The sequence below is a fragment of the Postia placenta genome (assembly GCF_002117355.1).
Source record: "Postia placenta MAD-698-R-SB12 unplaced genomic scaffold POSPLAscaffold_1, whole genome shotgun sequence".
NCBI lineage: Eukaryota > Fungi > Basidiomycota > Agaricomycetes > Polyporales > Adustoporiaceae > Rhodonia > Rhodonia placenta.
In genome coordinates this window covers 949071-970144 of record NW_020169832.1, presented here as the reverse complement: position 1 = coordinate 970144, position 21074 = coordinate 949071, and the positions used below count along the sequence as shown (strand labels likewise).

The following is a 21074-nucleotide window of genomic DNA, read 5'->3' as shown; positions in this document are numbered from 1 at the left end:
AGCTTCGAGGTTTCCATTCAGCCCCCCCGGGAAGGCTGGCGCATGGAGATGGGATAAATTGTGCATGCACGTATGCATCATCTCGGCCGCTGGGCGATGGGCAGGAAGCCGAGACCGCACGAGTGAAGGCGTTTGTGCCATGCTGCCATACAAGCTTGCAGATGCTTTCGCAAAGATAAGCTGGCACTGAAGGTGTGCGGGCGGCGGAAGGTCAAACATGTGCGTCGTCGTACCTGACGGAGCCGCTTTTGGTAGCACAAGAATAACGCACAACGGTGACGAACTGAGATATTCAGATCCGCGGAGCGTGCTGCGGAGAATACTTACAGTACGAGTGCCGTGGCCCGCAAATCCGGCAGGACAGTGATGGCTGAGATTGGCGGACGCTCCCGCCGGAGGCAGATGGCTTGATCGGTCGACGTCACGGTATTCGATCAGTTCAAGATACTCAATTGACGTCGCTGTAGCCGAATTTGTTACTATGTGGTGCACGCACGATGCCAGAGATACGAACGTTGGCGAAACCACGCCCATACGCATGCTCCATCTGTTCGCACATGGGTCCACGCGCCAGTCCCGCCGTACCAACGTTGCACCATGGCAGCACCATATGCCACCTCGGCATGCGTACGGCACTCGGCTTCCTTGCCAACAAGATGCAGCTATTCAGCGCTCAGCACCTGGCGATACTATACAATCCATAAACATTGTGTGGTATATATAGCACGTCGAGACATATCTGCCAGTCGCTCGCCAAACAATTATCTACCTGACGCTTGCACGAGGCGCGCAAGGGAATTTATCCGTGCTCGCCAGCTATCACCATACACAAAGCCGACCAGTCCACTGACGAATTCCCTGCAGAACGCGTCAATGCGTGCCACAATCAGCTGGTTGAAATACACTTGCCAGCTTTGTCTAATAGACGCGATCGGATAGTCCACGGGTTTTGGTATCGTCGTCTGGACAGCCCACGCCATACGGTCGACGACAATGGCCTTAGGGTTCGTTAACGCCCGCAGACCTTCGGGGCCGCCTATCGAATTGAATACATACAGTCATCAACAATGCACGTTCGTGGAATTCAGGCCACCATCACGTACCAAATCTACCATAACCACTGGCCTTCGTTCCACCAAACGGCAGGTCCTGGCTACAGGCGTAGTTAACTTGTAAATTGAAATTATGAATCAAATCACTGCGCAACCTACTTCAACTAGAACCGTAGTGAGCGTGTGACATAACCACAAATATGGCTGATAAACTCACATAAAATACTCCAAAGTCGTTGATAGACACCATACCACACTCCAAGTGCCTTGCGAAGTTCACACACTTCTCTTGGTCCGGTCCAAACACACTCGCACCGAGGCCGTAACGTGTTCCATTAGCAATTGCGATGGCCTCTTCTAGAGTATTAAATTTGAAGAGCAGCGCTACAGGAGCAAATACTGTTGACATAAATTCAGTTTAGAAGGCAGCGCCACAACTCAACAGACTTACACTCTTGTTGCGCAATCGGAGACTCGGGATCAACGTCGGCAATAACAGTGGGTCTGTAGTAGTATGCATGCTCATGATAAACGTGCGTATACCGCTCCCCACCCTCTATCTCACAGCCTTGATCAATTGCTACTTGCACTAGCTGGTGAGTCCGTTCTATGCTCGCATGTGATATCATTGCGCCGACGTCCACAGGGAGCACAAATCCATCATTTGGGTTGGATAGCGCAGGGCCTTGCCGGAGCTGAGAGACCCGGCGAACAAGCTCTTGGTGCACTTCGTCATGTAACGACTCATGCACGATCAGACGTTCGAGGCCAATGCAATTTTGACCCGAATTCTGACTATGTTTCTGGTGAGTAATGAGTTCTCTCACATGAGATGTATGCGCACTAAATGCCTCGCATCCAGAGACTGATCCACTGTTTGACATTGGTGCCAGGCAGGACAATACAGGGGTCCTTACCCCCGAGCTCGAGTGTGACTGGCGTCAGGTTGTCAGTCGCAGCGATCGCAACCTTTTGAAGGGATCAGAAAACAGTATTCAGGACGTCTGGTAAGGCATACCTTCCGCCCAACTTCTTCCGAGCCAATGAAAGTGATATGCTTGATGAGCGGAGATCTGGTCAAAGCTTCTGCCTCGTCAGGAAAGCAGCAGACCAACTGCAGTAGCATGAGAATTGCAGGCCAGCTGTATGGGGAGATGTACACACTTGCACAAGCTCTGGGTCCCGACCACAGGCCCGTAGACATTCCTGGATAACTTCCACAAACCATTTGGTGGACCAGATAACTTGTTCGGAGCATTTCAGGACGATAGCGTTACCAGCAAAGAGAGCAGCGAGGATAGGCGACCATGCATTGTGAAGAGCTAATGGACGAAACTACTTCAAGCGCACGCAGCTCAAGAGGATAAAAATACGGACGGTAGTTCCAAGATACGATAGCAGCTACCACGCCCAGAGGCTCATAGTAGACATAGGACGACTTGTAAAACATAAGCAGGCTGCTATGCCTCTTCTCAGGACGGAGATAGCGTTCGCCGTGATTGATGAGCCAGTCCATTTTCGCACAGGTAGTCAAGATTTCGCCAAGAGCAGCGTCCAGCACTAACCAATGTTACCATTGCCTTGATAGATCACAACGGAGATGTAAAATGCACTCACAGGTCTTCCCTGTGTCCCGGCATGCTACCCTGGCACACATCTCCTGGTTGTCCACCAGCCACTTTTTGAGACTCCGGATGACACGACGGCGGTCCCGGAAAGATACATTCTTCCACTCCTTCTGCGCTTCACTTGCCCGTCCGATCTTCTGCGAGATCTCGACTCCATTGTCCGCTATGATAGTGTCAAGATGGAACGAGGTTGCGGGGTCAAAGCACGTGATGTATCTCCTGTCTTCATGAAACAGAGACGGTCTCAACTGGTCATGCAACAGGTGCGATTCGAGGTGGGGGTTGGGTATCTTGTGGGCATCAAATCGTGAGCCCACTTGCTGTGGGGACATCAACTTTTGTCCATACAAAGTCAAAACCAGACACGTACCGAAGGTGCAGGCCATCTGAACGGGATAGGGCGGTTGTGTACAGTCTGAAAGCGATGGAAAACAAGATAGATGCCGAGAGCAACGAAGATCGTCAGTAGCCAGAAGGCGTCGGTGCCACCCTCGCCGTCCCCTGAGTAAGCCATAACAGTGTCGTAAAGGGCCGTCGGTCGTGATTATGTTAAGAGACTCGTTCAAGTTGAACGAGGTTGAAGCGCGTTCGAGTTCGCGTTGTTGTCTCATGTTTGCGCCCAGTGGCGAGACGGGCCGCACCGCCCAACGTCATATCCGGCTTGTTCAGCCACTTACACGACGACTACCACCATCGCTAGTGCAGCTCCCACGTGTGCTGCATATAAATCGTAACGATGTCGAGCAGAGAACCGATGTGGTATTGTCATGAGGTGCGTATTCGTCCCATATAGTTGCGTACAGCTTGGTCTGACCGGACGCCATGATAGTGCCGTGCGGAGATGCGGCCTCTCATGGTCGGTTTGCTCCTCTTTCTTTATCCTGGACTGCAGTGACCATGATCTAGGTCCCAGATCCCCACTGTGCGTCATGCAATGGGACATTCGTAGAGCAGGTACGCCGCTGTCTACTGTTATACGCACGCAGTCGTCAACCGCCGATCGCGCCTAGCTCGAGAACCCAGCAGACGACCCACGAGAGTTCCAACATATCCACGATGGATGGGATGATAATGCGTTGCCTCCGAACATGAATGACTTCTTCAGTATGTTTAAGCACTCGGTATACGCGGTGGCCATGTCTCATCCCAGACGCCACCAGCCAGCCTTTTTCTACGAGGTGGTGCGCCACGTTCTCCCACAGGAGCGTCGTTTGCACCGGGCGCACAGCGTTCCCGATCAGAAGGGGCCACTGGCCGGCCTGATAGACCTGGTGGCCTTGTAAGCCGCCTCTATGTGCTCTATTGATTAGCCTCACATCGCACATAGGGCGAAGGCGGTGGCCTCTCAATCCGGATACAGGGATCCCCGGATGGTCGAATGCGCAGTATGTTCATAGGTGGATCCAGGCCTCGCGGTGGAGCCAATGGTCCCCCACCATTCACGACGTCGTAAGCATGGCGTTTAATGTGGCTCTTCCATGCCATGTAACACTCGTGTATTGTAAGGTTCATGACACCGGACCCCGAGACGCGGCGAGAAGGTGACACGATAGACGGGTCCTTGATGATGCAATACCTCCTGGCGATGCTTGCCAACCGTCCAGGTCGTGGAGGACTGAACGATGCATTTGGCGGCTTAATGGGCATGCCGGGGGGCGCCGAGAATGGCCAATTCGGAGACTATGTGTTCAACCAAGAAGGTAATGGTTCTACCACTAACCTGCCTTCCATTGTCACTAATTCCAAACCAGCGCTTGATCAGATTATCTCCCAAATCATGGAGAATTCGAATGGTCATGCACCAGTTCCTGCCACAGAGGAGGTCATGAATAACCTGCCTCGGACCATTTTAGAGGAAGGCTGTACGGTTACACGTTCTCCTCAAGCGCCAGATACTGACTGGATGCTTCTATCTAGCGGATCTACTCGAGAAGGACTGTGCGGTATGCAAAGAACAATTCAAACTTGAGACAGAAGACCCCGACGAGCAAGTTGTGGTCACACTTCCATGCAAGCATCCGTTCCACGAGCCCTGCATCATGCCCTGGCTCAAGTCTAGTGGCACATGCCCCGTCTGCAGGCGAGCATTATTTTGGTAATGAGTTTTCGAGATTACTCATCATCATCATAGATATCAACTTATCCCACAACCCGAACACCATGCTCCTGGCCCTGGTCCTCCGGGAGGCTCAGGCTCGGGCTCGGGCTCGGGCTCGGGCCGTTCCCCAAGCCCCGAGCACAACCGTCGCAGCCCGCCATCACCCAATGGTCGTGCTTTGCAGAGTGGCAGTGGATTATTCAGCGGTTTGTTCGGCTTTGCAACTGGTAGCAACGGCAGCAATAGACAACAGCCCGGCAACAATCGTTCGGGCACCCACTCCTCACAGGAACAAAGTGATATCAACATTCCTGGTGGCTGGGGCGACCAGATAGACTGATTGTATATTCGAGATATCCACATTCTCAACTTATCTCAAGGTTGGCCCGTCGTCTTCTCCTCACCCTTGTTTGCTGTGTCTAGTCTCATGTAACATGGAAACTATAGCTCAATGTATATTCGCACTGTCTAATATCTAAGGCCGCTGTAAGCTCTAGACTATGGAGGCTTTTGTGCAACACGACCTTCCTAGTCGCTGGCATCATAGGAAAGATTCATGAAGATGTTGCGGGGCATGTCCGCAATACTGGCAGTCACGGTATGATGTGCGTAGCTCTCAAAGCCAGCTGATGTCGTTTTGGAAGGTGAGCCAAACGCTCGTGACCAGTAAAAGCAGGATACATTGATACAGTATGTAAGATGACTATGCAACGTCCACCGTAGCTCGAGTCTACTTCTCCCCACTGATCAGTGACGCAAATAACTCCGCACGACCTGTAGAGTGCCCATCGAGTTCGATGTTCGCGCCACTGTGACTCGATGGTGGACGTTATCTTCAGCCATTCTTAGGTGATGACTTGATCAGGCGTCGTTTCGAGCGACCCGCAGCACCGGATGTCTCGCGTACAGTGAACACTACTCACCGTTAGTTTGCCTTGACAGCTTTCACGACGGTAGCGAGGATAGGTACCCCGCTGATACTGTGTTCAATGCGCACACCTCGGGTGATTGCGTCCTTCGATATACAGAAGTAGGAATGATTCATCGCTGGAGTGTGATGAAAGGTCGAAAGTGTGTTGTAAGGTATTGTACTTTACCTTGGCTCTGACGCCAGACATTTCTCCCATCGACATCGACAGGATTGGCGACTAGGAACGTGCAACATCGATACGCGTTCTCCCTGCGCGGGTATGCACGAATGTTCCGGTGATGTATTGCATAGGTCTTTCTCTCAAGAATCCTCACTTATCCGCGTCTGCAGAACGTTGATTCAGCTGATATAGATGGACTGCGCGAAACGCGCCCACTTGACAAATGCCAGTCGCCTCGCTCCATGTCCTCGAAAATGATAGAAGGTGGGACTTACGTGAGGAGCGCACACTGTGCGGCGATTGTGGAGCCAGCAGCTGTTCACGTCGCACCCACGACGCTCTGCCTGTTTCGCCGACTATCCGCGGCTGTGCGGGAGATTATCGCGAGACGCCCTGTACGTATTCTTCACGGACGCGTGGTTGACACGTAGTCAATGGTGCTACAAAAGGAGTCCTTTGCGTTGCCTGCATAAGCACTTGAGACGCTCAAAGAGCTTTCTGGAGACGTCAACACCGCGATCCTATGACTGTCAATGCCGCACGTCCTCCGAGAAGACTTGTATCGGCCGCTAGGGTACAGTCAGATAGTGACATACACTGCCACCCCATGACCTGTAAAGCTTGGCCTACAGCGATATGGTGATTGCTCTAAGTCGCCGGGCGGAGCAAACACTCATCGGGTGCTGTTGAAATGAATTCCATAGTCGGTTGAATGGACAAGCGCACTCAAAGAAAATGGCTCATATGGGGCCATCGCCGGGGCTGTACTTCCAGCCATCATACCTTCCCCGTCGGCATAACAATTGCAGTAATCAATGAGGATGTGGAACGTGCGCTGGACCGAATCTGCGACCACCTGATCAGGACCCTTCTCATATCAGGAGGATCCTGCTAGAAGTACTGACCAAGCTGAATAGCATACTGGCAGCGGCATCTAGTTCTACACTAGAGCCGGTTAGCGTGGTATGGCCAGGAAGCAGGGCAAACCACCGTAGCTAACGATGCAATGCACCCTCTTCAAGGTTACGAGGATATACGGTCCGTATAGTCGATGTTCAGACAGCAACAATGCTAATCTGAGAGCGGACTTACAAGAAGACGGACGGGAATGACGAACTTTTGGCCTAGAAGTATCTACTGTGATACATACAAAGTCAGTTTGCGTGTCCATTCTGGCCATGGTAGCATGTTAGACATAATCGGACTTGCTTCGAAGTCTTCTGTGACGTCCATGTAGTTACTATGCGAGTCAGAAAACGAGCATGTAGATCCCAGGCTTTTTATTCGATGATCACACCTCTACACGTACATTGCAGTGGAGTATCGCAATCCTATTTGACTGCGCAGTGGAGTATCGCAATCCTATTTGACTGCAACTTTTGTCTTCGGGACGTGTCTCGCAACAGCTGTCAGTGACTTCACTGTCAATGCAACAGGTAGTCACCGTGAGAACTCATCCCTGCTTCGCTCACAGTGCAGCGGATACAGCGTATGTCGTGTGGCCCAAAGAGCCGAAGAGCTTGGACACCGTGGCTTCATGGCGGCGCAACGAACGGAAACACGACGATCATAGCGCGTGAACTTACGTTGAGGGCTAGCGTTCACTCGTGAAACTCCACAGCACCCAAGCACACTCCATTGAACGACACGAAATAACCTATGCTGACAGTTGCGGACAAGGCCAGCGGAGAGGCTTGTTTGAGCATCTTTGAGCATCAGGAACGATGGGGTGAAAGCGAACGCTCGATCGTCATTGCGGGGAGTTTCATCGACGCTGAAGGCGGCGAAAGGTGGAAAACTGAGGAGAAAGACGAAGATAGTAAGCGGAGATTGGGGGAGTGATATTCGATGCGATTGTAAGCCGTCGAGTCGCCGCCCAATCTTTTCTCCACAGCGCCGCGCCTGCACCAGAGCCGGAACGATGCCCACGCTCACGGCGCTGTACGGCTTCATACCATAACGGGCCCGATTACTGCCCGGATGGGCCCCGTCACGACGGAGGTCCGGCCGGAGGGTGATAAGGGCGGAGGATGTGACGTCAGAGAGGTATGATGTATGCGCCGAGAAAGGTAGGAGTGTGCGACCCACCGCTCGACTACTTTCGCGCCGAACTACCCCTTACTTCTCAACTGCCATCATCCTCTTCCAGCTAGCCGGTCTCTGACACCCCATTTTTTGCCTTCCGCATATAAGCAAGTGAGTTCCGTTCGGTTTCGTCCGCCCGTCCTGCAAACCGCCCCGCATACTTTCTTTGTTCCGCGCATATACGCACCTTTCTCTATACTGGTCTGCATACATTCATCCTACATCGCTCATTATGTCAGGCAACCCACAGACTATGACTGACTACTTCCCCCCCACTCCGCCCGACGATGCAGGAGCGTACGGCATGACTGAAGCGAAGCATGACCCTGCCGTCGTCCCCAACGGCGCGGCGCCCCCGACAAACCAGCCAACAAAGACGAAGGACGTGCCTAACAAGATGTCGCTTACTCTGTCCCACTTGCCAAGTAAGAAAGACATCAAGGTTGTCTACCCCAGGTCGCCGTCCACGGTGTGTGCAAATACCTCAATTTCATTCTATATCTGTCATTCTTGTTACCTTTCACGTTTCGATGGCGCCACTGCATGCGCTGAGCGCATATACCCACTCACTACGCGCATATATGCATCTATTCCTTCTTCACTCAATTTGCAGAAGCTACAAATGGCTGCATACTGACACTTCGCTCCCAGATTGACCCTAACAACCCTCCATGGCCTGCATTCCGTGGATACCACACGTATGTTTTGTACATCCGATCAGCAGAGTCCATTCGCCTCACGCCATCATAGGTACTCATTCGCATACGCGACTATGGGTCACCGACTACCCACCATTCTCGGGAAAGCTATTGATGATGTCATCGAAACCCTCAACCAGGAGTCTGAGGAGGAGAAAGTTGTTGACCTCGTCCAGTGTATTGAACGTATGGACAAGCTTAAAGAGGACCTGCACGCCCACGCACGCCTTCGACCTATCATCGATGATGGCGAGGCAGACGTTGCCCTTTGGAACAAAGAGATCGCCAAATACTTCCAGGGTGAGTGGCGAACTTAGTAGTACCCGTTCGAAACGCCCACCAAAGATTCTCGGTTGAGTACGACCATCTTCTGAAATAGAAGGCGGTTTGCCTTTTCTGGACGAGCAACATCCACCGTCATATTCGTTACATGATCCATTAATACTAACAATGTGTATGTCCGATAGGCAAGGATTTCATGAACGCACCGTGGTTGTTTGCAGAAGCCTACAAGTATCGTCGCCTGCGCGAATGCTTCAGTGTTAGCAAGTACTGGCACCACTACGACGTCTTCTTCAGACAGAAGGTACGCTTTCGTCAGTCGCTTTAAGTCAATGCTTCGTGAGATTCATCTACTTGCTTACGCAGTGCGATACGTTCGCACGATCAAACGATGCAGTCTTTGAGCTCTCCACGCGTTTCGTAGAGCCGTTCAAGCACCAAGAAGGTCTGGCTGATGATGCAAAGCTCGAGGCGGAACGCTTGATGTTCATGGAGCTCACGCAGAGTGCGTATCTATGCATCTCGTCATCAATATTTTACATACTTACATGAGATGCGAAGTCTGTCTTTGGGGTAACTCGACCGACCTCTCACTTCTGATCAATATGACAGAGGAACAAATAAAGTCCCTTCAGTCTACCGGCGGCGAGAACTTGGCGGCGACCGAGAAAAACATCCTCGGAAACCACATGGCGCGACTCTGGGAGGTTGTAAAGGAGATGCGAAACAAGACAGGTGGACGCGTTGACTTCGTGCTGGACAACGCCGGCTTCGAATTGTATTGCGATTGCGTGTATGGTATGTCATATCGGTTGATGTGTCCTTGCAAGCAATTCTCACGGCAAACGTTTGTAGCCGACTTCTTGATTCAAAGCGGATTGGCTAAGGAAGTCCGCTTCCACGGCAAGCGTTACCCGTGGTTCGTGTCGGACGTTACGAAGAAAGATTGGAACTGGCTGCTCAACTCCATGGTATACGGGCATCTCTTCCGTAATGCATCGGACCAGGAGGTAGAGAGTTTGCGTCGCCTGGGCTTGCGGTGGAAAGTATGCATGACAGATTTGTTTTGGATCGAGTCGATTACTGATGGGCCCTACGCAGCAATATGAGCAGGAGGGCAAGTGGGTGTACGAACAGCACCCCTTCTGGTGCACCGGATACACATTTTGGGATTTGCACAATGAAGCCCCTGATCTGTTCTTGCACCTCTCGCGCTCTGATCTTGTCATTTTCAAGGGGGATCTCAATCACCGCAAGGTCCGTATCTCATTTTCGTTTTGGACTGCGTCTTGTGATATGAACTAATATCGTGTGCTTACTAGTTGACGTATGATTGTGCTGCTCCTTCTTCAACCGAGTTTGAGGTTGCTATCGGGCCGATGGCCTCGGCTGCCGGTGCTCCTCGTGTCTGCAGTATGCGGACAATCAAGAGTGATGTCGTCGTCGGCCTTGGGTCCGACGGCGATGAGCTGTCGGAGAGGCTCGAGAAGGAGGAACCTGGCTGGAAGATCAGTGGCAAATATGTGCGTATCTATACCTTGCGGCAAGGGTCGGCTTGATTCCTGACCTGAACGCTACGCAGGCTGTCGTGCTTCTGTCCGAAGGTCGTCCTGGCGAGAAAGTTCGCTTTGCATGAATGCCTTGGGGTTTCCTGCGATCGACACCGCCGAGACAGAACCACAATTAGCACTGCAAAAAGCAGCTTAGCACGAAAAAATATTCGCATTATACAGCTTCGTAATCGTCGTGATTTTCTCTCATCTGCGTTCAGTGAAGTGATTCCGCAGCATCTCTCGCACCTTGTATCATAGTTGGCTCCTCCCCCTCGTGCACTTGCGGTTATGATTGTCGACTTGAATGCAGCAGACATGTATGTTGTACATAGTTATGGACGGACGTTGTAGACCGGATAGATATATGCACGCCAGGCATGGCTTCAGTTCACTATGGAGCGAGCGTTGTGACCAGCAATGCGACAAATATTGATAGATATGACAGTAGAATACTTTTACGCGGCGATGCAGCCAAAGGAGACCGCCTATGCAGCGATCTCCACATCCATGGGGGCCGCTAGGGAGTCGACACTGCCGTCGTCCTCGTCGAACATGCCGTCATCCATCTCTCCCAAGAGGTAGTCTACTACATAGCTGTCTTGCAGTAGCCGCTCCATTCGCGCAAGATGGCGTTCTGTGTACGGGATGACTGTCTCGACCCAGTCCTTCAGTGCTGTCGCGCCCCGGCCTTCACCTTTGCCTACGACAGTCACAGACAGCGCGCCTCCGTTCTCCGAGACTCCGAGGCCAGTGCTGACATCGTCGCCCCCGAATGCGTGCATCACATCTTCTGCAGGGCGCAGCTTGACGATAGCATGCAAGATGCGCTGCGCGACGCCGCTCGTCTTGGCAGTCGCGTTCCACAGGCGGACGTACTTGAGCAGGCGTGCGAGGTCAGACGAGCCGAGCGTGCGGAGGACTGCGTCCACTGAGGGATGTCCGGATATTGAGGGAGTGGTATCAGAAGGCAAAGACTCCGATTGTGTGCTCTTGAAAAGCGAGAGGAGGCGTCCTGGCTGTTCCATCGCTAGCGCCAACGTGATGGCATTGCGGTAGTCGTGCAGGGAAAGGTAGTTCATGAAGTCTTGCTCTCTGCAAGAAGTATGTCAGAGAACGCTTGGTTCTGCAACTCGAGTAGACGTACTTCTCAACAAGCTCCGCGCGTTTCGACTCCTTCTCTAGCTCTTGCTCCTCAGTGCAGTCTTCCCAGAAGGTGGCCACCGAGTCGGCAGCACCGGAGACTATGGTGGATTCGTCTGTGCTTATTGCCAACGCCCATACCTGAACGCATATAGTCAGCGGTTGAAACACAATTTGGGGGGATATCACCCACCTTGTCCTCATGGTTATCCATTGTCGCGACACACTCTTCGTCCCGCACATTCCACAGCTTGACCAGCCCGTCACTCGCCGCGCTCACCAACTGCATCCCCGCGTTCAAGAAGTCGACGCGCAGCACTGAGTTCGTGTGTCCCTCGAATGTCTTCAGACAGGCAAAGTCGTCGAGGCTCCACAGCTTCACCGTCTTGTCCCCGCTTCCCGTCGCGAGCACGCGCTCCGCGCGCCCGAAGCGCACGCACCACACTCCACGTTTGTGCCCCTTGCACGTCCCCAATAGACGCACCTCTCCGCGCACGCCGCTCGTCGTGACCGTGTAGTCGATCGCCCACACCTTCGCAGTGCGATCCTGGGAGCCCGACGCGAGCATGCGGTCGTTCGGAGCGACGTCAAGCGAATTGATGTCCTTGTCGTGCGCCTTGTGCGTCGTGAGACTCTTGCATTTGAGCACGCGCTCGCCGTCCTCGCTCTCGTCTTCTGACGGCCCAGTGTAGATCGACGGGACACTGGAAAGATCCCACATTTTGAGGGTTCTATCCTGGCTGCCGGTGAACATGAAGCGAGAGCTTGTGTCGGTACTGCCCTCGCTCGCTCTGCGAGACATGGCGATGGCGCCAACACTCTCGGCGTGCCCCTCGCAGATAGCAACGCAACCATATTCGGGTACCGCACTTGCTTGTTCGGCAGCCTGCCTTCGCGGTGCCCATACGCGCGCCGATCGATCTTTGCTCCCGCTGGCGAGCACCCGTCCGCCTGCGCCGTGATCCAGGCACAGCACAATCTCCGAGTGCCCAGAGAGTAAACGTGCATCGAGTGACGACGCAGAGTACACACGGATGAGCGATGAGTTCGTCGCGAACGCGACATGCGTATCAGTGAGCTTGGAAGAAGAGGGGCCAGCCTGTGGGGGCAAGTGGGGAGACAGGAAAGTCGCATCGATGATCTCGTCGTTGAACCCGATCAACTGGCGAGCGAGCGAGTGCGTTGATAATGAGTGGAAGAGAATGTTTTGGTCCGCATGTACGGAGACGATTGTGGATGTAGCGGGAATATAGCTACGAAAGAGGGATCAGGGTCACCACGCAGATAAGCAAGATGTGCAACGCACATGCTGTCCACAATCTGCCTCTGCTCTTCCTGATCCTCCGACACCTGCTCTTGTTCTTGTCCGAGGGTGAATAATACCGTCCCTTCTTTCGCGTCCCATATTCTCACAACACCCTTCTCCCCGCCCGTGTAGAAGCGTAGTTTGCTTGACTCAGACGGCGCTCCTGTTAGGTCTTTATCCTGATGGAGTAACCCAACTGCTTCGACGCGCTCCAGGACGGGGACCGTCTTGACCAGAGCGGGCGAATAAGCCGTCTGCTTGCCCTTCTTTTTGCTGCTCGTAGCGTGCGACAGGTTGTTCTCTTTCGAAGAGATGTCCCATAGAAGGACAACCGAGTCCCGACCACCACTGACGAGCCACTTGCCGTCCTGCGAAACATCCAGCCCACGAGGCACCGAGACATGTCCCTCCAGAATCGCCTCTGGCCGCACGGGTGCGCCCGTCCTATTCGCAGCCGCAGAGAGGTCGAATATGCGGATCTTGGTGTCAACAGACCCAGTAATAAGCTGCATTTTCGTTTCACGGTGTACCGCGGAGGGGTCGAACGGGTAGTTGAACGCCAGTGCGCTGACGACACCCCCATGACCCTTGAAGACGTGTGTGACATAGCCACGGAGGATATGCCAGACCTTGACCACGCCGTCTGCAGAGCCAGATGCGAGGTAGGTCGCGGTGGGGTCCGTTCGGCAGACGTGAACAGGCGCGTCGTGCGCACGGGGGATCACGCGTGAGGGATGCACAGGTCTCGTGAGAGGTTCGGAGACCGCGGGTATTTCATATATGCGGAGGGCAAGTGCTGAGGTAAAGAGAAGGAGGTGCGAGGCAGACGGGGTAATGCAGAGCGCGGTGATCGACTCTGTGTCCTGCATGAAGAAGTCAGCGATACTCTGCATCTCGTGGGCGAGATTGGCGACGCACCCCGACAAAGCGACAGATCTCGCGGCCCTCCTTGACGTCGGTCATCAGCGCCTCCTCCCCCACGCATGTGAAGAGTCTCGTCCCATCATGCGAAACGGCTACTGGGCCCTCTGTATGCAGAGGTGCGATGACCCGCGCCTTTTTAAATCTGTGTGAGCTTCAGATAAAAATTCGGGCATACCAAGGAGAAATCGCTTACGCCGTTTTTAACTTCGTACGAGCTGCGGACGCCATGAGCAGGATGAAGGACCAGGGTCTCAGCCGCTGTCAACTTTTTCGAGGAGGAGGGCGTTTGTTTGCGCCTGTTGACCAAAGAGCATTACCCTCGGGCGTCTATCATGCGCGCTCAATCAGGCATACTACGTTCATCAGGCGCCCAAGGTCTCATTGACGCGATGGCAGACGCGGGTGACAGGAATATCCGCCTCACAGATTCAGATTCAATGCAGTTACAGCGCCGTGATACGCCCCATCGTCGTAATATGGCCGAACAATCTGCATCGGGTGCAATTGCTACCACACACCGTGGGCAATGGCACCGGCAATTAAGGACGCCGTGTCCCCCGTCGCGGCGTTCTGCACGTCCCCACGCACTGAGTACTGTACGCAAGTCGCATGGAGATACGCTGCCTCGCCCCTAGTTTTCTTGCAGCCAGACAAGTCTAATCCCCACAACCTCGAGGCACTCACGAAGCTTCTGCCGGCAACTTGCGACCGGCTTGCCCCTCTCCGGCGCTGCTACTTCCGTACCATTCAGTCCTTGCCGGTTCCCATACATATGCTTACTGCCAAGCTTCTTCAAATTCCTCCGTAGACATATCCCCATGGTGACGCATCGTTCCGGCACACGGTGGGGCCTTGTTCTCAACTCCGCGATGCTGATACTTTGGTCTCTTGTCTTGTAATGCACAGTGCGGAATGTCACCTTGTTACGGGTGAGAACACACGTCCTTGTCCTATAACGGTGCGTGCATTTGTGAGTGAGAATGCTCGATCCAGAGAGAATAGGATTGCATAGCACAAGGACAACCAGTGACGCTAAATACAATAAAATAACCCAATGCCCTCAAAAAGAAAAACTTACACAGCACACAAGCATCCCCCGCGGGGACTCGATTCTCGCCATCACTCCGCCTGATGCAATCGCCTTCTCGAGTGGCTGCGGTCTACAATGTGCGAACGGGTTGTCAATACCCGTCACAGCCCGAGTCACGGCCGGGAGGTTGAATAGCCTGGCGGTCGCCTCTGTAGCTGATACGCCCGCAGTGCGTCCTCCGCTGCAAGCCTTAATCGCGCCTCGTCCTCCGCGATGTGCTCGGCCTCACGGCGGCGGCGGATCTCCTCCTCCAGCCGGCTCTCCGTGACCTTCAGCGCCGCGCGCGCCTTCGCGGCCTCCGCCTGAGCATCGGACAGCTGGCTCGACATGCGCAGCGACGCGTTCACCGCGTCCGTCGACTGCCGCCGGAGCCCGGCCATCTCCATCTTCAGCCGCTCGATGACAGGGTCTTGGTTCTCGGGGCTCCTGTAGCTCCCGTTGGCATACCCTGAGAAGGCCCCGTAAAGTGCGGGCCGTGCGCTGGGCTGGCCCTGCACGGCGTGCGGGTGAGGGGGCGGATGCGAAAGAAGATGTGAATGGGGATGCGAGTGTGGATGCGGATGCGAGCTGCTGGATGAGGAAGCCCGCGGGTCGAATTTGTATGGCGTCTCTTCTGCGCTGGGATACTCATCGTCAGACATGCGATGGCCTACCTCATCGTCCCAATCCATTTCGTCATCATCGTCATCGTAGTATTCTGCAGATCGCAAAGTTGGAACCTGGCTAAACGATGTACTATCCACGGGGCGCAGTGTGGCAATCGGGGGCGCTACTGGAGGCCCAGGCGCCGGAGCGGGAGGTGGAGGGTGCGCCGGCGCGCTCACAGGTGCAGGGGTAGGTGCGGGAGAAGGCTTGTGCACAGGCGCCGGCGCAGACACAGGAGATTGGACTACAGGTGAGTGGTAGTCATGCACCTCGGGAGTCTTCTCCTGGACTTTGAGAGGAGGAGTAGGCGTTCGAGGAGGTGGCACCGGCGTAGTAGACGCGCTCCCCACTGGCGTTGACGGAGAGTCTACCGCGACGGGACTGAGGTTCGCAGCCTCCTTGTTTGCCCGCCCACGCTTGCGCGGTCTTTTTGTGCCTGGGGGAGCATTCAAGTTCACCGTCCAATACGATCCGAAACCAGGGTCCGTCGCCGGACGGGGTTGGCGCTCAAACAGGCGATTGAGAGATAGGTGATGCCGTACTGATTGCTACATTCATTTCATATTCAGCCCCTCTCCCAGGCGCAGGAGGTCATGGGGAAAGAGGGGGCAAGGGAATATTCACCTTCCACGCAGGACCCGCTGTCTTGTAGTACGGGTACTTTTTCTCCATTGCCGCATAGATGTCGCGGATCGTGAGCCGCCTTTTGGGGCTGCCCAGGATTGCGCAGCGTAAGATCACTGGCAGGGTGTGTTGTGGCCGGCCCTCGGTGTCCGGGAGGCAACTGAGGGCATCGGGACAGTTGGGATGCGACTCGTGGGGGGCGATCGAGATGTGGTTGTGGCCATAGTAACTTTCCTCGCCCGTGGGTCTGTCATGCACAATTTCTGCAGGAGAGGAGATAGTGCTGCTGCTCGGGGAGCGCGTTTGCTGCACCCTGCACAAAGCGGGTCAAGACGGCGCTGGAGGCGGCACAGGGCCGCGGAAGGACGACGGCGCGATGGGCAGGGGCTCACCTGAGGTTGTACTCGTAGGTAGACTCCGGGTTGAGGAGGTTGTTGAGGGAGGTCATTGGGGGTTTCATACAACCGTGCGGAACGACGGAAGTGGCTGACGGGGGCGAAAAGGCAAGAGTTGTGGAACAAGTTGTGTTTGTGGGTCCATCGCCCGCATCGCACCCGGCCATTGTGCTCTATCAGATCCGCAGTGCCGATGCGCCAAACACCGCCAACGCCTGGGCCCCGGATTTGGAAAGGGGCAGCCTGCTCAGAGGCGGCGGCCCGTGCACGCGCGCACCACCCCCAGGGCCCTCCCTCGCGAGAAATCTTCACGAACAACGGGGGACCCTCCGTGCGGCCGGCATCAGATGCTACACAGCCTCGCCGTATCTCAAAGCCCAGCAACCCCCGCCCCGTCGGCTCCTGATATCGGCACATCCAGCTCTTTCCCATGCGCCCAGCGTTATCCGACGCGCCCCCCAAGACCCGCACTCCATACGTAACTTGAGCAGCGGACAGCCCCGCGGGAAGTCGTAAGTTTGGCCTGGACCTACTTGGGACCTACTGTCACCCACGCTTAGTGCTACTTATTGGCCTGTCCCGAATTGTCATGGACTGAACTCAAACTGCAATCAGATACAATTTGATTACTTTACACATGTCCCTTGCCGTCCAATTAAAATGAAGCTTTCCGTGCCTCTCTACACCCCTGAGCGGGCCCGCAACGGTACGGCGTGCGGCGGGAATGGCTGCACGCACGAATGCGGAGGGGCCACTACCATTCACTTGAGCGGGCTGTACGGCAGCGGCAAGAGTACTATCGAATCCATCAGTCTAGAATACTCCGCCGTCTTGATGTACCGGCGGTCGCATTAGGTTCATTCACCGCACTAGGAAATGCCACTGCACCTTTGACACAGTTTCCGCCCACCCATCCAGCTTCCAAGCCTTCTCGCGCGTCTCCTTGCGGGTCTGCAGGTCACTGAGAAGCCAGCTGACCATGAGGTTCGGTGAGAGCGGACATTGTTCGGTATACGTACGGGTATTGCCACATGTGATGGACCTGGTGCAGTCGCCCGACCTGTGAGAACCACGCACCCACTGGTTCCACGAATCTCCGGCGAGCCTCGATACCCTTGCGCCTAATTTTGCGACATGACAGAATGGATGACACGGTGAGCGCGCGAACCCCATAAGTATAGATAATGATCTGCCGCACCAGGTTTGCTCCCATTGCAGCAAGGTCCCCGGGTTCAGCTGATACGTCCGAAGCTCGAATACTCCGCCCTCGGAGTGTGGGGGTGCAGTCGGCAGGATAGCGAACTCCTGGTTCAATTGGGAAGAGCGAGACACGAGGTAGGGGAGCATCTTCTGGTACGCCTTGATGTGCTGCGGTCCTGCTACATTGATTCATATGCTCGGGACAGCACAAATGGCGGCGCTCACGTCAGAGTTTCGGATCTTCTTGGTGGTCATATCGTAACCGCTGTAGTTCTCATATTCAAGAATGTGGACTGGGCCGTGTCATTAGGTCATAACATGACAGGATGCAAGCGCGAATTGCCTTACAGAATGTGTCCTGCTCGCCGACAATAGTCTCCCAGCTCCCTGTCAGCTTGACATGCAGCTCAGGGTCGTCCTTGATGGCCGTGTAATATATCTCGCTGACAATGGGCGCAGATGAGCCGTCGCGGAACCGCCACCTACGTCAAGGGGGGGACATACGCGGCCTTCCTGTAGTCCTCGACAGCATCTGGCTTCACCTTGTGAACTAGACACCCGGCGTGAGACCGAGGGCACCGGTCCAACACGTCGCCGACGACAGGACGACATACCTTCAAACCCGTGGACGTACTTGCCGCGTGCAATCACCTTCGAGTGCTGCTGCACCTGCACGTCTCCCTCCTGCTTCGCCTCTAGCGAGCCATGGAGTATGGACTGAATGCGAGTGGGCTTGTCAGTGGTCAGCCCCACGGCGACAGCGCGTCAGCAGATGACTTTACCTGCACCGAGATGGCCCTCCTCGCTTCCGCCGTAACCAGACGCGGCTTGAGAACTTGAGCACTACGCAGAGCAAACATGGTGAGATGGGTAGTACAGACAAAGAACGATGTGGTGCACAGAGGGACGAACGGTCAGGACGAGGCGGGTAACAGGTGGCGGATGCGGCGTTTGAGCGAAGCGCAACGCATACGCGGGTCAGATGACGTGCGGGGTAGCAGGCGCATCCCACGTGGCTCCCGCCGGCGCTGGAAGTGGGCGTCTGTGTGCGCCCTGGAGAAGCGCGGGGTCAGGCACACAACATTTTCAGACTTTTGCCTCGACATTGTCCGCAGAGGCTGCGCCAACGCTTTCGCGCTCGCTCTACTCCGAGCATGTTCACCTTGCGGCAGGTTCTCCGCACGCTCGTCACCGTCGCAGTTCCAGCCCTCCTCTCCGTCGCGGTGAACCGCTTCTTCCCGAAGAAGGAGGAGGTCACGCCTCCGAACCAGTTCTTGCCTGTGCTCAAGGACATCGGCTTTGTCCCCCAGACGTTCCCCGTGACCTACCGCTTCGACGAGGCCGCAGACTTTGACAACTACGAGCGCGTGCACAATGTCACGACGGGCACCCCGGACACGACCGCCGTCCTACTGAATTGGGCTCGCTTTCCCAATACCCTGCTCATCACGTCTCTGCTCTGTGGACCATGGCTGGAGGACACGATCGCGGAGGTGGTGATATGGAACAACAGCCCCAGGCAGCTTTCGTATGAGGTATGGGTGTCGCCCGTTCTGCTCGATCGTCTCATGCAAGTAGGCCTTTAGCAAGATCTGAAAATCACCGGATGCAGAAGGAGCAAGCTCAGAATCATCAATGCACCGGGGAACATGTACTTCCAAGGCCGCTTTCTGGCCTGCGCTGGAGCAAGCACGCCGTATTGCTTCATTCAGGTGGGGATCTTCTGCGGCCCGGATGCGTTTCATCTCCATAGCGTCGATAATTTGTAGGACGACGACTATCTCATTCGGCCGGAAATCATCAAGGCCCTTCGCACCCGCATCGAAGAGTCCGCCGGCCCACATGCCATCCACCTTCTTCCACCCCACGAACATCTCTCCAGCGCACTACGCGAGACCCACGTCCCTAAATCTGACTCATCGCACATCTCGGACATACACACCTCCTTTGCCTGGCTCGGACACGGCACGATGATGCACCGCACAAAGTCCGAGGAGTTCCTCGCATTGCTGCGCCGCCTCCGCGTGCCGCAGGACGAGATGAAAATGGCGGACAACTACTTCGCAATTCTTGGCAACCGCGTTCCGGAGACATGGTTTGATCAGGATTTCGGATTAGGGGGCGGGCATGCGTTCACCGTTGGTTCAGATGGGGAAGAGAGGAACAAGAAGCACATCGTGAGTACCACCCTTTCTAGTCATTTGTCTCTCGCGCTCATCGCGTGTCCAATTCTGATGCAGCTCAGGGCGGCGGAGTATCTCGACTCCCTTGCGAAATGCGGAGCTGCATCGTGCGACCAGGCTGAGCTAAACGCAACACCGGCGCGCGTAAAGGTCCCGTACACATCCCTAGCCGCGCACCCGCTCCCATCATCGTGGACGCGTGCCGCGTGCCGCGGAGCCGCATGCGTGCTCGAGACGAATATTCGCGTGCTCCCCGCAAATATCGCGCACGCCAGCAATAGCATCAATCGCATTCTTTCCCTCGAGGCCCAGAACCTCGCAGTGATAGGCGAGGAAGGCAAACAGCGTTACGAGACGTACCCGTTGTCGCACGCTGTGGATACTCGCCCGGACACTGCGTTCCAGAGCTTTGGTGGTGCGTGCATCGGGACCGCACTGACATCACCTGGTTGACTGCTTTGCTGTAGATGGTAAAGAAGGCGACACGGTTGTCCTCGATATCTTAGCTGACATCAGCAGTGTCCATGAGTGGCAGACGGTCGAGATGGTGCTGCTCGTCGACAGAGACACGGAGAAGCTCCTGCAGGCGAGCACCTTCGCGTCATCCGCGGATGGGGAGCACTGGGTGCGCATTGCCTTCCCACCGCGTCGATTATGCTGACGTTGTAATTTGTAACCAGCGAGAAGCATCACAACGCCCGATTTGTGATGATACTAAGCTGCTTGCGGGGGAAGCCGGCGCCCCAGGGACACGCGGAGCCTTGCGCGAGTGCAGCATTCAGATGGTCGTCGCGTCGACCGCGCTGCACCTGCGTGCGACTGGCAGATACTTCCGCATACGACTGAATGAGGACCGACCCGAGCGCTGGTCATTGCACGAGATGTGGCTGCGGGGGCTTTAATGTTGCAAATTGACATTGTTCGCGTATCTATTGGTAATGATCAAAGGTAGACATGGTTGTATACGTGTACATTTCCACCCTGAAGACCCGTAATATATGGCTACGCGGGTTGCAGGAGAGGGCCGCTTGGGATCCAACCTGCAAGTTAGGCGAAGCGTAAATTGTTGATGCGAATATC

The 21074-nt window shown here is 55.0% G+C and overlaps 7 protein-coding genes across 7 annotated transcripts; 3 read left to right on the top strand and 4 right to left on the bottom strand.

The window, feature by feature from the left end:
• Positions 1–761: 761 nt before the first annotated feature.
• Positions 762–3194, bottom strand: POSPLADRAFT_1130132 (hypothetical protein; the record flags this gene model as incomplete). The annotated part of the gene is made up of 11 exons (XM_024483922.1): positions 762–858; positions 904–1036; positions 1104–1169; positions 1266–1451; positions 1504–1847; positions 1897–2021; positions 2071–2166; positions 2217–2374; positions 2430–2612; positions 2670–3000; positions 3051–3194. The coding sequence occupies 11 exons, from the start codon at positions 3192–3194 to the stop codon at positions 762–764; spliced, it is 1863 nt and encodes a 620-aa protein (XP_024343908.1).
• Positions 3195–3374: 180 nt separating this feature from the next.
• POSPLADRAFT_1037865 (hypothetical protein) lies at positions 3375–5248 on the top strand. Its single transcript, XM_024477283.1, has 10 exons — positions 3375–3452; positions 3510–3536; positions 3587–3634; positions 3691–3784; positions 3841–3959; positions 4008–4129; positions 4187–4380; positions 4432–4542; positions 4598–4760; positions 4812–5248. The coding sequence occupies exons 1-10, from the start codon at positions 3417–3419 to the stop codon at positions 5116–5118; spliced, it is 1221 nt and encodes a 406-aa protein (XP_024343907.1). The 5' UTR covers positions 3375–3416; the 3' UTR covers positions 5119–5248.
• Positions 5249–8279: 3031 nt separating this feature from the next.
• On the top strand, positions 8280–10813 carry POSPLADRAFT_1164397 (hypothetical protein). Its single transcript, XM_024487821.1, has 10 exons — positions 8280–8423; positions 8606–8652; positions 8705–8952; positions 9120–9238; positions 9301–9439; positions 9496–9732; positions 9790–9980; positions 10036–10191; positions 10257–10457; positions 10517–10813. The coding sequence occupies exons 1-10, from the start codon at positions 8352–8354 to the stop codon at positions 10568–10570; spliced, it is 1464 nt and encodes a 487-aa protein (XP_024343906.1). The 5' UTR covers positions 8280–8351; the 3' UTR covers positions 10571–10813.
• A 56-nt stretch (positions 10814–10869) lies between these two features.
• Positions 10870–14085, bottom strand: POSPLADRAFT_1164393 (hypothetical protein; the record flags this gene model as incomplete). The annotated part of the gene is made up of 6 exons (XM_024487820.1): positions 10870–11579; positions 11632–11768; positions 11821–12880; positions 12934–13796; positions 13852–13999; positions 14051–14085. The coding sequence occupies 6 exons, from the start codon at positions 14083–14085 to the stop codon at positions 10973–10975; spliced, it is 2850 nt and encodes a 949-aa protein (XP_024343905.1). The 3' UTR covers positions 10870–10972.
• Positions 14086–16035: 1950 nt separating this feature from the next.
• Positions 16036–16351, bottom strand: POSPLADRAFT_1096092 (hypothetical protein; the record flags this gene model as incomplete). Its single annotated transcript, XM_024483130.1, has 2 exons — positions 16036–16140; positions 16217–16351. Coding segments are annotated over 2 exons (240 nt in total), but the record flags the coding sequence as incomplete, so codon positions are not given.
• Positions 16352–17372: 1021 nt separating this feature from the next.
• Positions 17373–18534, bottom strand: POSPLADRAFT_1127027 (hypothetical protein; the record flags this gene model as incomplete). Its single annotated transcript, XM_024483584.1, has 8 exons — positions 17373–17441; positions 17500–17572; positions 17631–17732; positions 17810–17979; positions 18037–18104; positions 18160–18254; positions 18316–18361; positions 18426–18534. Coding segments are annotated over 8 exons (732 nt in total), but the record flags the coding sequence as incomplete, so codon positions are not given.
• Positions 18535–18965: 431 nt separating this feature from the next.
• On the top strand, positions 18966–20896 carry POSPLADRAFT_1130718 (hypothetical protein; the record flags this gene model as incomplete). Its single annotated transcript, XM_024483984.1, has 6 exons — positions 18966–19346; positions 19398–19523; positions 19581–19992; positions 20095–20409; positions 20462–20619; positions 20675–20896. The coding sequence occupies 6 exons, from the start codon at positions 18966–18968 to the stop codon at positions 20894–20896; spliced, it is 1614 nt and encodes a 537-aa protein (XP_024343902.1).
• Between the last annotated feature and the right edge of the window lie 178 nt (positions 20897–21074).